At 34.6% G+C, this 14023-nt stretch overlaps 1 protein-coding gene across 7 annotated transcripts in view; it reads left to right on the top strand.

Moving 5' to 3' along the window:
• Nucleotides 1-14023, top strand: part of LOC140172814 (uncharacterized) — a 244802-nt gene that overhangs the window by 122845 nt on the left and 107934 nt on the right. For 6 of the 7 annotated variants that reach the window (XM_072195943.1, XM_072195946.1, XM_072195947.1 and 3 more), the window contains exon 4: nucleotides 7795-7862. In XM_072195943.1, the coding sequence (XP_072052044.1) occupies nucleotides 7795-7862 (68 nt within the window). Of the gene's footprint in view, nucleotides 1-7384; nucleotides 7664-7794; nucleotides 7863-14023 lie in introns of those variants that run through there. The other variant, XM_072156896.1, reaches the window with a different exon arrangement.

Raw genomic sequence — 14023 nt, forward strand, 5'->3', positions numbered from 1 at the left:
GCATCCCACTCGACGCCTTGCGTCGAAAACCGTGACGTTTCTAGTTCAGACAGTTTTCGAAAAAGCCATTCTCATGCCTGTCACTATGAACAGCGCATATATCAAGTAGTATTTTGTAGTACTCAGGCGTATTAGGGTTAAAAGCAATTAATTAAATTTTTAATTAAACAATTAAAATGTTTAGAACAATAAAGTTAATAAATGATTCACCTGCAAAATAATCAAAATGGTTCACACAACTATTGCTCACACAGAGGAAAATGAAGTCAAATTGCCATCCTGCATGCCTACAAGTGCCGCTTTTAAATACCCTGCTTTAAGGTAGCTGCCTCGGATACAACACCCTTGCAGAAAAATAGCTCCTGTGTCTGATCAATCAGGTCTATTCATTTAAATTTTTAACATAACAAAGAAAAGTATTTTTCCCACCTATTTTAAGAGTCTTATAAGAATTGTAACAATTCTTATGTTTTTCTTTATTTTTTGAAAATTCCCTTAATTTTGACAGTTTTTGATTTTTTTTGTCCACTTAGGAAGGAGCTATGTTTACCAAACTTTCAGGGATGGTATATAAGCTTAATATCTAAATTCTCTCGTTAGTTTTTTTGGATAAAGTGTTTACTTTTTGAAAAACATTATTTTTTCCATTTTTAATTTTAGGGAATGTTAGGAACACTGTAGCTGAAAATAGAAACACTTAATTGGAATAAACTGACGAGAGAATTTAGATATTAATCTTATTTACCATCCCTGAAAGTTTGGTAACCATAGCACCCTTCCCTGTTGGCTAAAAAAATCCTAGAATTTAGGTAATTTAGTGTTTCTAGAAAAAATCAAAAAATCATAAAAAAGTACCAACATTCCTGTTAAATATATACTTAAGTAACACTAGGTTATAAAATAAACTTTGTTTGTATTATTTTGTGATATATTGGCAGCAAAATGAAACTTACAACTTTTATATACAACTGCTATAAAGGAGAGAAAAATCAGTTTTAATAAAATCTTTGTTTTCAAAAATGTTGCTATTTTGAGAAATTGGCAAAGTGCCAAAAGCCCTTCCCTGTAGTAATTCAATGGGATTTTGAGATGACAAAAAATTGCGTAACTCAAAAACGCTTTGTTGGAAAAAAATTAAAACTTGGCAAGTAAGGTTTTCTCATCAATACTCACATCCTTTATCATTTTCAAGGATTTCTGAGCATGACACCGTAGCCGATACAGCCACCTTAATATACATGAAAATGTAATGCTTCCTATAGTGATTTTGGTATGCTGAGTGTTTGTAGCAGGTGAAGAGCTCATGGAATCAATGTGCAGATAAAGGGACATTCACTGATATTTGTGTTCTATATTTTTCCAAACTTTTATTTTTTACTTGTCTGTTGCTTTATTAGGGTTGCAAATGGATATACCATATTGTGTCTAATAAACGCCCCTGGAGCGTTGCAGTTTTCCAAAGATGGGGGGGGGGGGTCTATTAGAGGCAAATTTTCAACGATAAAACATGGGCAAACTCCATATGTAAGCATATAAATATACCTGGAAATGACGAAATGTCGCCAGGTGACCTCTGGTTGTTAACTTCCTGCACTTAAACTTAGGGAACAACGTGGCACACTGGTTAAGGTCTTTGGCTTTGGTGCGAGAGGTCCCAGGTTCAATTCCCCGCAGGACAAAAAAAAGAATCTCCGCCCTCTCCGTGGTTTATCTGGTAATGGTGGGGCAGATCATCCATGGTAAAAGACCTTGTTACAGTTGGTACCGATCAGGGTAATGCCAGATTGTTGGCTGCACTTGCCTATCCTGTAAAAATACCCTGACCAGCTATCTACGGCGACCCCCTTCACCAGGTCACTTGTGCCTAGCCGAAGTTTTGTCAGCGTTATCTCCTAGCTTTCAGCTGTTAATGAAATATCACTTGAAATCATATTATTTTCTGATGAGTTTGTACCAAAATCTAATTTTCACCAAAAATGGAGATAAGACTGTGTTGCGCTGAGTCCTCAATATCATTACTTGAGACTGAAGTCATTGACACTGATAGATGTCAACTGTCCATTGACCATGATGACAAAGAGACAGAAGACAATGCAAGGTTGATAATTAATTATACAAATAGCCATTACAACACATGGAATTTGTCATTGTGTGAGGTTGATACCAAATGAAAAGCAACATCATTTACTCAACATTGCATTTACATAAATGACATGACACAAAATGCAGTGGGACTTTATAATTTGTTTGTTTGTCTTTTCTTTTTGTTGTTGAAAATCAATATAAATGACTATTACTAGGCTGAACCAGCATACCAGCAACAACACCAGAAGCCGCTGCATTTTTGTACATCCCATAATCAGAAATGTCACATTTCGGATTTATCCGGATTTCGGATTTTGGGGATTAAAAAAAAATTCGGATTTTCAAAAAAAAAAAAAAAAAAAAAAATTTTTTATTTTTTAATATTTTTATTATTATTATTATTATTATTATTTTTTTTTTCGCTTTTGGAGTGGCCCTGGACCATTAAAAGTGTAGAACAAGCCAGGAGCTTTGAACTGTTCTTTTTACCCTCTGAAATGGCCTTTACTGTGGTGCTAAATGTGCAGAAACCATCTGGCTTGGGGGCTTCGCCCCTCGACTTCCCTACACCGGGCTTTGCCCCCTGGCCGTGTTATGCTGAGAGCTTCGCTTCTTCGCTCGCAAGTTCAGGATTTTTTGGGTCAGCCTGTGACATCTCTGCATAATCATTTGCAATTGATGGGCATGTTGTAATGTTCAAGTAACCACCAGTAACTATATGTGTGCCCTGTGTAGCGTATTCAATTGCAAAGGTGAAATTGGGAATTTCCAAATGGTCTATAGCAGGTACATCAACATCAGCACTCACCATCTTCATTGTTCACCCCATCCTTTTCCTCCTACTCTTCTTCTTCTTCTTCTTCTTCTTCATCTTCCGCATACTTAACCTCACCTTCCTCCTCCTCCCCATCCTCATCCTCATATCCTCAATCCTCATCCCCACCCCCATCCTCATATCTTCATCTTTATCCTCATCCTCATCCACATCCTTATCCTCATCCACATCTACATCCTCATCTCCATCCACATCCTCATCCACATCCTCATCCTCATCCTCATCCTCATCTTCCTCAATCTCATTCTTCTCATCCTTATCCTAATCCTAATCCTAATCCCCATCCTCATCCTCATCTTCATCTTCATCTTCATCTTCATCTTCATCTTCATCTTCATCTTCATCTTCATCTTCATCTTCATCTTCATCCTCATCCTCATCCTCATCATCCTCATGGTCACCTTCATCATCATCATCATCATCAACTTCATCTTCATCTTCATCTTCATCTTCATCCTCATCCTCATCCTCATCCTCATCCTCATCCTCATCCTCATCCTAGAGGAGGAGAATGAGGATGTATATGAGGTTGAGGAAGATGGAGGATGAGGAGTTATGAAATGATTGAAATCAAGCTCTCCTGACTGATTGCAGGATGAGGATAAGGATAGGGAGAATGAGGTTGAGGTTGAGGAGGATGAAGATGGGGATGGGGATGAGTCCTCATTCTCCTCCTCCATATCCTCCACTTCCATCTTCTCCTCCTATAACCTCCTCCATATCCATCTCCTCCTCCATATCCTCCATAACCAATTCCAAACTGCACAGTCTGACCATGGTCTAATCAGTCAAGTGATCTCAATCAGTTCATAACTAACCAATTTTAATAGCATGCTCTCATGATTATAAATATGAAAAAAGTGTTTAGATAGTTGATAGGAGTTCTGGTATTATTTTTGATAGAAGATGAGAATATATGTGGAAAATGATTGCACTTTGTTATCATATCCTAAGGAATCATCACACCTGCGTGCATAGATGTGGTTGTGTGCCTAGACCATGTATACATATCACATTATTATCCTAAAGTTCAAGACCAACTGCTAATGTGCTATGTTAAAAATATCAGGAGAAAATGTTTCCCTACAGGCAATTAGTTGCATAAATAATGTAGACTATATCCAAGTCTCATATCAAGTACTGATGAAAATAATGCTATTAGTCACAACAAGGTTGGTAAGGAAACATGCAATGTACTTGAAGAGACTTGTGCTCAGTCTAGTTGGCTTGCTCCCTCCCATCATGGTAACCATGGTAGAGGAGTGAGCATGGAGGATGCCCTGCACTAGCATCTCAAGAATGTCCTTACTCCATCAGCTACCAGTATCTTGTAACTGCACAACAAATGGGATAAAATGTTTTGTTTGTTGTAAATTCTGGCATGAGAACGGATCATGTGTCGTCTTTTTTTTCCATTCCGTTATAGCTAGTAGTGGAGTAATTTTGACAGTTCCATTCTATAATCCATGAGTTTTGCTGGTTAAGGTTGTGTGATTATAATAATTAATATGAAATTTGGCTGAAATAGACACATTATAGTTGCATCAAATTGTTTGTTTGAAAACATTACTGGAAACAGTTTTAATTGAACATTTCAATGTACGCAGATTTAGGGTTTCTCTACCGAAAGTCAACTTGTGCTGAAATTCATTCCCACAATGAAATAGGCATATTACATAACAAATGAGATGGATTAACCTTTATGCTGTATCTATTGTTGTGCAATGTGCCTATTTCATTGTGCAAAGGAATTATGGCACAAGTTGACTTCTGCTATATAGAATCCTAAATCTGTGTATTGGCAATGCATTATCAAAAAGTACAATGGAGATACTGCAATTTTACTGTGTGAGGCAGAAATTTTGGAAACTAAACCCTATGAGCACTACTGCCTTCCTTACAAGTTACAGGACCACTGATTTGTTAATAGTATACAAATATATACTGCCATGAGAGGTTCTGGTTAAAACTATGGGCCCGAGGTGAGATCAATAGTACTATTTTCCTGAGGCGCAGCCCAAAGGAAAATAGTATTAATTGATCTCAACGAGGGACCATAGTTTTAACCAGAACTTCGAATAAAGGCAGTATATATTTGTTTTATATACTTCATTAATATGTTCTTTGTTCATTGATTGGTTAAAAGAAAATTATTTGACGTTTAGACTCTCCAGCTTCTATCCTGGGTGAACAGCACGACCATTTTTTATAAGCACAACCTATATTTTGCCCTTCAAAAAAATCGAATAGGCTAAAATCAGGCAAACCAATTACAGCAGCGCGAAATCACGCTATGGCCGTTTCGCGTGCGTGAACTGTTCCGTCGCATCAAATGCGCGCACGCGGAAGGCATGGTCAAAAGTACTATTTACGGCTTTGAGGTACTATTTACGGCTCATCCGGGACATTGTAAATACTATTTACGGCTTAGAGGTACTATTTACGGATAGGTGTACTGATGGTAGAACTATTTTTGGTCATGTGATCCACTTTTAACCAATCAATGAACAAGAATATATTAATGAAGTATATAACATGATATATATTGGCTGGTATCCAGTGGTCTGAACAAAACAAAACAAAACAAAAATAAATAAAAAGCCTCTTCAACATGTGTGTCAATGTATTATATACAAATATATACTGCCATGAGAGGTTCTTGTTAAAACTATGGGCCCGAGGTGAGATCAATAGTACTATTTTCGTGAGGGGCGCAGCCCCGAAGGAAAATAGTATTAATTGATCTCAACGAGGGACCATAGTTTTAACCAGAACTTCGAATAAAGGCAGTATATATTTGTTTATATACTTCATTAATATATTCTTTGTTTATTGATTGGTTAAAAGAAAATTATTTGACGTTTGGACTCTCCAGCTTCTATCCTGAGTGAACAGCACGACCAATTTAAGCACAACCTATATTTTGCCCTTCAAAAAAATCAAATAGGCTAAAATCGGGCTAACCAATTACAGCAGCGCGAAATCACGCTATGGTAGTTTCGCGTGCGTGAACCGTTCCGTCGCATCGAATGCGCGCGCACGCTGAAGGCATGGTCAAAAGTACTATTTACGGCTTGGAGGTACTATTTACGGCTCATCCGGGACATTGAAAATACTATTTACGGCCTAGAGGTACTATTTACGGATAGGAGTAGTATATAATGTCAAATGTATCATGTCAAATGTTTTCTGTAATGCAATAATGATGTAATGGCTGTTCCTCTACCTAATTAGTGTTAATTTGATATTAATTAGTTGTGCCTCTAATCAATTAAAGCATTCTTCAGTCTTTTGGAAATAAAAGTTCCTGTTATAATTTAAAAAAGCTGAGGACCTTGATAAGTTAAGGACAACGGTATATAAAAGTGACTTGGAACGTATCTCATTTGGTAATAGACATTTGACATGTTTGGTCTGTTGATTGTGTGTATATACAAGGCATAGACAGTTAAAGTAATAAGAGGGTAGAAATTGGACAAATAGATACACAAATAAATGAATGACATTAATGGTAACAATAACAATAATAATATAATAATAATAATAATAATGATAATAATAATAATAATAATAATAATAATTAAAGGAGTATTTCGTGATCCTAGCATCCTCTTTTTATGACATTTTTCAGTAGATATCTACTGAAAAAATCTTATTCAATAATTTTAGTTGATTCTGACTTTGCGTTTATGAGTTATGTATGATTATGTATATTACACTACTCCATAAATAATGTGTTGTAATTTTGTTCTGGTGTACCAGAACAAAATTCAAATTTGACGATATTTTTGCTAAACAATCTAATCTGCAAGAATTTTTTTGTGTACCTAAACATTATGTAGGAAGAGGTTTCCAGTGGTATAAAAATCTCAACTTTTTTTGAGAAAAGTGTGTGTGTGGGGGGGGGGGGGAGGGGATGCTGTGGATTACAAAATGCCCTTTTAATATTAATATTAGTATTAATAATATTAATAATAGTATTAATAATAATAATAATAATAATAATAATAATAATAATAATAATAAACATTTTGTGTCCGATTTTATTTGAAAACATGAAGAGAAAGTCAAAAGAATCCTTCCTTGAAAAAAAAAAAAACCCTTAATGGTCATCTGTGTGTCATAAGTACCACATTGCACAATAACTGCCAACTCCAAGTGGAAACAAAACTTTTTCTCCCAATGGCCTCAAAACTTGTCTCTGCACATGCTCGGGAATTGGTCCAAATTATTTATCTGTGAGATAAAAAAAGAAAGAGAGAAAATCTGATTACATCCCTTGAAGAAGATGATATATACATAACATCAGAGAAGTACATGGAGAGGAAGAGGAAATTTCTGGAGCACAACACACAGACATACAACGTACACACATGCGTATAGGCGTACATATACTTGTATCCCTGCACTTAGTCTGTTAAGTCTAGGACATTGCATGAGTCAGAATGGGATGATTAAACTTTTTGCCATTTATTTGTTGGTTGGAAGCAGCTTGATGTGGCCAGCCCGTCACATTTTTTGTGTTCTATCATGTCGTCCACCAATAACGACATATCCTGCCTATGTTGCCAGTTGTTTACACCACGTATAAGTTGTTAAGTTTTTGTGAGATCAGGATGCCGGGAATTAAGACTTATTATGGGGGATACAGCGCATTACATCTAGTGGATCTATGTTTATGGGTAGTTTTGGAAGTTTATAACATGGAGGCGACTTGTAGTAAAAAAGGAAAGATATTATCAGGTTTGTACATGTTGTTTTTATCCATCGTATTATAATATTTTAATTATTATTTTCCTTTGTAATATTATGTAAAAATATTGTAATTGTGTTCAATTTTGTTAATGATTTCTTTACTTTTAATCTCTTTGCAGAGAAACTCCTGAATTCCACTGGAAGAGAATTAAGAAGAGCTTTATTCTCGTTAAAGCAGATATTTCAGGTAAGGTTTCATCAATTATTAAGTTTACATAAATTCATATGCATGGGATTACATTAGCGACCAGCTATATGATGTTTGAAGATTTAATTATTAAGCTTTGATCATTTTTTTCTATTTCCAATTAAGGTATTGCTGGAATAGGGCATTTAAGTGATATTTAATCATATCAATTGGATTAATTTCAGTTTAATTGTAATTAATGTCATCCTCATGTGAAAATATAGAGCTTGATTTAAGTAGATTTTGGGTAACAATAATAAGATTTTGATTGATCGATCAATCAATCAGAATTTAAAACAGCAGATATATAATTACATTTTATAATTAAATGTATGTATCTTTTTTATTAAGATGACTAAAATGGTAGGGTATACCAAACAATGCCATTCATGCAAGAATGGGAAAATATCTGTTTTGGTATTAATTTTCGGAGTCAATGTTATATCTAATGGCAGTACTTTAAAAATGTCCATTCATACTATGCTGCACTTGCATTGTTGTGCATTGCATTACAGATATATCGATTTTTGCCGGAACTCGTCGCATTTCTAAGTTAAAATGTATATAATTTTATTGCAGTATTTTGCAGTGCAAAGCAATGCTGCAATGCAAAGTAATTGCAGCGTAATTCAGCGATTTTCTGTGCAATATATATTTAGTCTTGACTGCACCACAGAATGATCAACAATAAGGCTGATACTGATCCCAGTATATTACGTCTTTGCATGAAGTATGTAAACAACCCACTGATGGTGTTGTACCATGTTGAATTCGCCAGCCTTGTTGTGGAATAAGAAAAACTGATGTAATAAAAGTATGGACATACTTGCTTTGATCTTACTTTTGATATCCGATCTTTTCTTTGTCAGATTGATTTTAAGAGTGCCATTTGTCTCTTTCAGTATATCTATGGTTGTTTCAAAAATGCAAAAATCTGATATTTGATGAATTTTAAGGTGTTCAGATTCAGCCAATTGTTGAATAGGCCTTTAAACCACCGAGATTTGCTTTGCAAATCCATTTTGTGTCTCTGTATTAAATGTGTCATGCATGTACCAAATTTGATAGTATTTTTGAACACTGGGGATTGAAGGTGCCTTAATATCAAGGTAAGTTATGAGTGTGTGTTTAATTTTAATTTCATCAGCAAGCTTTATACACAAAAACAAGTATAACCATACAATAACACATTCGTTTTTAAACTACATTTAAAAATAAACACTTGCAGTTTAAGGAAGCAATTATAAATGTATGTCATGTGCCGACACAGACTCAACAATGCTTCAGAATTAGATCTTCCTATTATAAAGACTGATTTTGAAAAAAAATGCTTAATTTGAAAATCATGCAGTAATTTTCTGTGAAAAGTTTTTTTTTATTAATTGCTTCTAGCATATAGATTATCATAAGTAGGTCTATTTGATAATAAAAGGTCGTACTTTACGACTAAACGGCCTAGGAACCCGATTCGTTCAATTTACCACCACGCTATATGCTATTATTAGTGTCTGCTTGCATGCATAAATTAACTTTAATTGCTGAATTTAATATACTGGTACATCGATCTTGTGTTTTTCCTCAGGTAAAATTGCAAAGTTCTATATAAGCTTTTTGTTACCAACATTAAACTGTGTTTCCAGGCTATATTTTGAAAAGGAAATTACAATGTACTGCTAAACATATGTAACAACAAACAAACAAACTGAAAGTGAGGAAAAAGTGTGTCAGTGGTGAAAAATCTTACAGAATCTTTTTATTTGGTTTCAAAAATGAAATCTTTTTGGGCTATACATCTGAATACATCATGCGGATTGTTAAAATAGTCTGTAGGTTTGAATTTTTAAATTTTGAGTTCATACATCAATAATACATCATCTTCACGCAACGTGGTTTTTGGAACATTTCCACGGATGACACCATTACAGCTTCAGGGTATATAAACTTGAAAATACCCTATTTTTTGGTATCAAGAAAAAGCACTTTTGGAAGTTATGGAAGAAAAAGCACTTTTACCCATTGAAAATCATTGAAAGTCATTGAAATATAAAGCATCTTTTGAATATTAAGGTGTGGAAAAAAGTAAGCACTTGTGTAAAAATTTATACCCCTGTATAGTATATTTGTGGCAAAGTTTCCCTGGAATTGAAATGAAAGTTTTTGAGGAACTTTTCCTGGAACATTACATAGAATCTTATTAAAAAGACACCAAAAAATTGGTCTTTGTGTATGAACTTCAAAGTTGCCATTCAGTGAAACTTAGACTTGACTTACGGTCATAATATTGCCGAGTTCTAAAATATTATGGCAGTTTAGATATGCCACACGTAGTTTAATTTGTTTGAAATTGTTTGAAAAATGTTTAGATTTCTTTTGAATTTTAAAAGAAAATATTGCCATTCAGTGAGATATCTGACATATCTGAAACTTTATTTACAGCATATAATCATTGGGTAAGAGTAAGTGCCCCCTTCTCCTCGGTGTGTGTGTATGGTGGCCCTATGTTGGTTTTTGTGTCATAAGTCCCAAATATGCTTGCATTTATAATTCAGAAAAGCATGAAAGATGCTTTATTATTAGCATTGCCCAACTTCGTGAACACCATGCTATTTCAATCCACAAGGTTATGAGCCTTGCCCTTATAAATAAATATTATGAGCTAATTGAAGTATCTATTTCCAGGTAAGGTTTATAATAAAAGTGTAATTCCATGAATAAAGCAATATACCATACCAAACATATGTCTGGGTATCATATTTTTTTGAATATATGAGTTTGGCTCTCCGTTGATTTACATTGTATTGGTCTTGCGCCATGAGTTGGGATACCTAATTTGGCGGTGGAGTAACACTTTTCCACTTTTTCCATGTTTATGATGTCATATTTTCCATAATACTTGTCATACAATAATAAATTTAGTGTCATTTTAAAGAGTAACCTATACTCTTTCCATAGCAATAAATAAAATTGGTTCATATTGTTTCAGTTTTAATTAGGATTAATTAATTAATGAATTGGTGATTGCGGTGGTGGCTAGGGAGCGGTGGCTAGGAGCCATTTTCCACTTTTAAATGTTAATTTTAAAGAAACAGGAAGGTCCATGTGTCATGAAAACACAATTTCTGGATTAACAGACCCCAAATACATATAATTAGACACCAAAATTAAATAAAAAGCTTTAAAATAAAAAATTACCATCATTTTATTACAAATATATATTTTTTCAGACCCCCCTTTCTGAAAATGGTATTTTGGCCAGCGCCAGCTCATTTCTTGGCCGATTTTCATTAAAAAGGTGTCAAAATGCTCAGGAAAACAAGCCTCGTCAAGTATGATGTTACTTAGCTGCAAGATGAAAGCCATTGTAATTTTCAAAATTCCCATGTGTTACCGAAAGGGGTCCCAACTCATGGCGCAGGACCTATTATGTTATAATTCATATTCACAAAACATTAGCCATATGCTTTGTATGCCATATTGCTTCTATTCATGGAATTAGCGTTGTATTAGCAACCTCTCCTGGAAGTGAAACGTAATATAAATTTCTCACATGCAATGTTCAACCACAACTCATAATAGACACGGCTCATAAAGTTTTAATATCTTCATTACATTGTGGATTGCAATTTAATGGTATACAAACTTGGGCACGTACCTGTACCAAGTGTGTTTTGCATATATATGTGTAACTATGTGCTCTTTTCTGTACGTATTCGAGCATGGAAGTACTAGACCAGTCTAGTACTTCCATGGTAGAGTTGGGACTTAATTGACATGCCCATTTAAACTAAAAAATGATATTACCAAATAGGGTGTAGTTGTTGCATTTTGCATATTATTATTACTAGTTTAATAAAACATAGGAGTATAAGCTTAGGCTATTCTGGTAGATTCGGTATAGTATGTTAATGTTAAAGTTAATAATAAGAGGGAAAATAGAGCTGGATATGTGAATCAGCATTGTTGTCATTGAAACTTCAAAAAACAAAACTAGAAAACATGTATCCATGCATAATGATACTTTACCCCCAGACTTTACCACAGCCAATTTCTAAATTTAACGCACCATTTGTATATTGACAAGTTTATAAACAGAAATCTGCAGCTAAAATTAAAATAGCTTGATAAGTTTTCAGCCCTGGAGGTTCGTTCTGAACATAAGGTTACCCATACAACTGTGTATACTCATTAACGTAGATGTAGGACTACTACGTAAACAAAACTGGACCTCTTGGAAGACGGACTTACATTCTTTACATGCATAGAGTTATATGAGGAGGGAGGAGAGAGGAAAGATGTGTCTTATTGTATGTGAAATAATGACGAGTTGGGAAGAAACTAATGATGACCAGTGATAAATAGAATTTTTTTAATTGATGAGTGAAATTATGGGCACCTTATTTGGTCATCATACATTTGGCAAGTTAATCTAACTTTTAAGGGCTCTGGTATGAGCGTTTGGGCAGTATTTTTTGTGTTCGACATATCAAATTGCATTCTGAATACAAAGAATGTCCTTCTGATATCAAATAATTTTGATTTTTTTTAATTCGTGATATGAATTTTTTCCCCAAAACACCAAAAAAATTAAGTCTTTTGGGGAAAAAATGTATATCTTCAATATGAAAGGTCAAAATTTTCAGTTTGTCGTCGGCTTTTCATCCCAGCTACATACACTTTAAGTACATATCATTAGATTTATTAAGTTTACTTTGAGGACTGTTATATATCAAAGATTTAAAAAATATCAGATTTTAATAATTTGTCATAAAATTTGTATTTTATCACAAATTTAAAAAATATCAAAATTATTTGATATCAGAAGGACATTCTTCGTATTCAGAATGCAATTCGATGTGTCTGATGTGCTCTCATGTCCCACAAAATATACTGTCCAAATACTCATATCAGAACCCATAAACTTTACTTCAGAAAATACATTTTGAAATTGGTTTGTGATGTGATAAAACAAAATTCTAAGGCAGATGGCCTTCTTTTTTTCTGAATTTTAATTTGGTTTTGAGATACGTCCTAACGAACTTCAGTTGTATTCTATATGATGTTTAGCAACATGACTGTTAAATATTATTGACATAGCTCAAAATACTTTGTTTGCCATATAAGGATTGTTTTGAACATCGAAAGTAACCCTTGTATGTACTTTTTGCTAGTAATGGCAAAGATGAGAACAGATGCTATTTTCAACTCATACTCCCTCTGTGGAAGACTTTAGATAAATCTTCCACAGGGTGAGTGTGGACTTAAAATGGAAAAGCCCAATTTGTAAAGGGTTATGGTAATTTGCCGAAAGGGTGAATCGAAAAAAAATGTAAATATTACAGTAATATTGCAGTTTCTATTGCAATCTGCAGATGAAGTCAATTCATTTAGCCTTAGGGATACCAAATAGGTATAAAATGATTGCTTGCCATATATCCTGATTTGATACACTTAATACATCAGTCCAGCCATCCGTTATTGTGCTAAGTAACAATCATGACGATATTATATCTTGCATCTCATATCATCTATGATGGTATGACAACTTGAATTCTAGAATAAATTAGATTTAGGAAACAGGAGTCATGGAGAGAAGAAGATGGAACTAATTCAAATGTCAAAGGTCGTTGGACCTTTTTGTGTGGGTATTATGAAATTTGCAACTTTCAATTGAATTCTCAGTGGTTTGTAGGTAATTGGCTGCAGTGGCAGATTGATATGTTAAAGCAGAGGCAGAAAAGGGGGATTATGTTAACATATTTTTGACAAGAATATTTTTAATTCCAATCCAATCACTTGTTGAGAGAGAATTTGGATTTAATAATGCACGCGTGCTGAGACGTTGATACATGTACGTCCAATGCACAAACTCCATGGGGTGAGTACATTGGACATCAACATTCAAATGCAAATGCATTATTGTGTCCAATCTCTTAACCCTAACCCGCCAGGGGCTTTTTGGCGACGGGAAGGGAAAGAAGGAAGGAATAAAGAGAGAAAAGAAAGAAAGAAGTTGTTTGCTCTTGGTGGATTCGAACCCGAGACCCTCGCATGCCAAGCACGGATCGGCGACACTTTGCCACGGGTCTTGGGCTTCGCTGGCCAGCGAAACCGTGCCTATATATATCACTTAGGGGCGATTGCATGATCACACCACATGGGAT

The sequence above is a fragment of the Amphiura filiformis genome, chromosome 16 (genome assembly GCF_039555335.1).
Source record: "Amphiura filiformis chromosome 16, Afil_fr2py, whole genome shotgun sequence".
NCBI classification, from domain to species: domain Eukaryota; kingdom Metazoa; phylum Echinodermata; class Ophiuroidea; order Amphilepidida; family Amphiuridae; genus Amphiura; species Amphiura filiformis.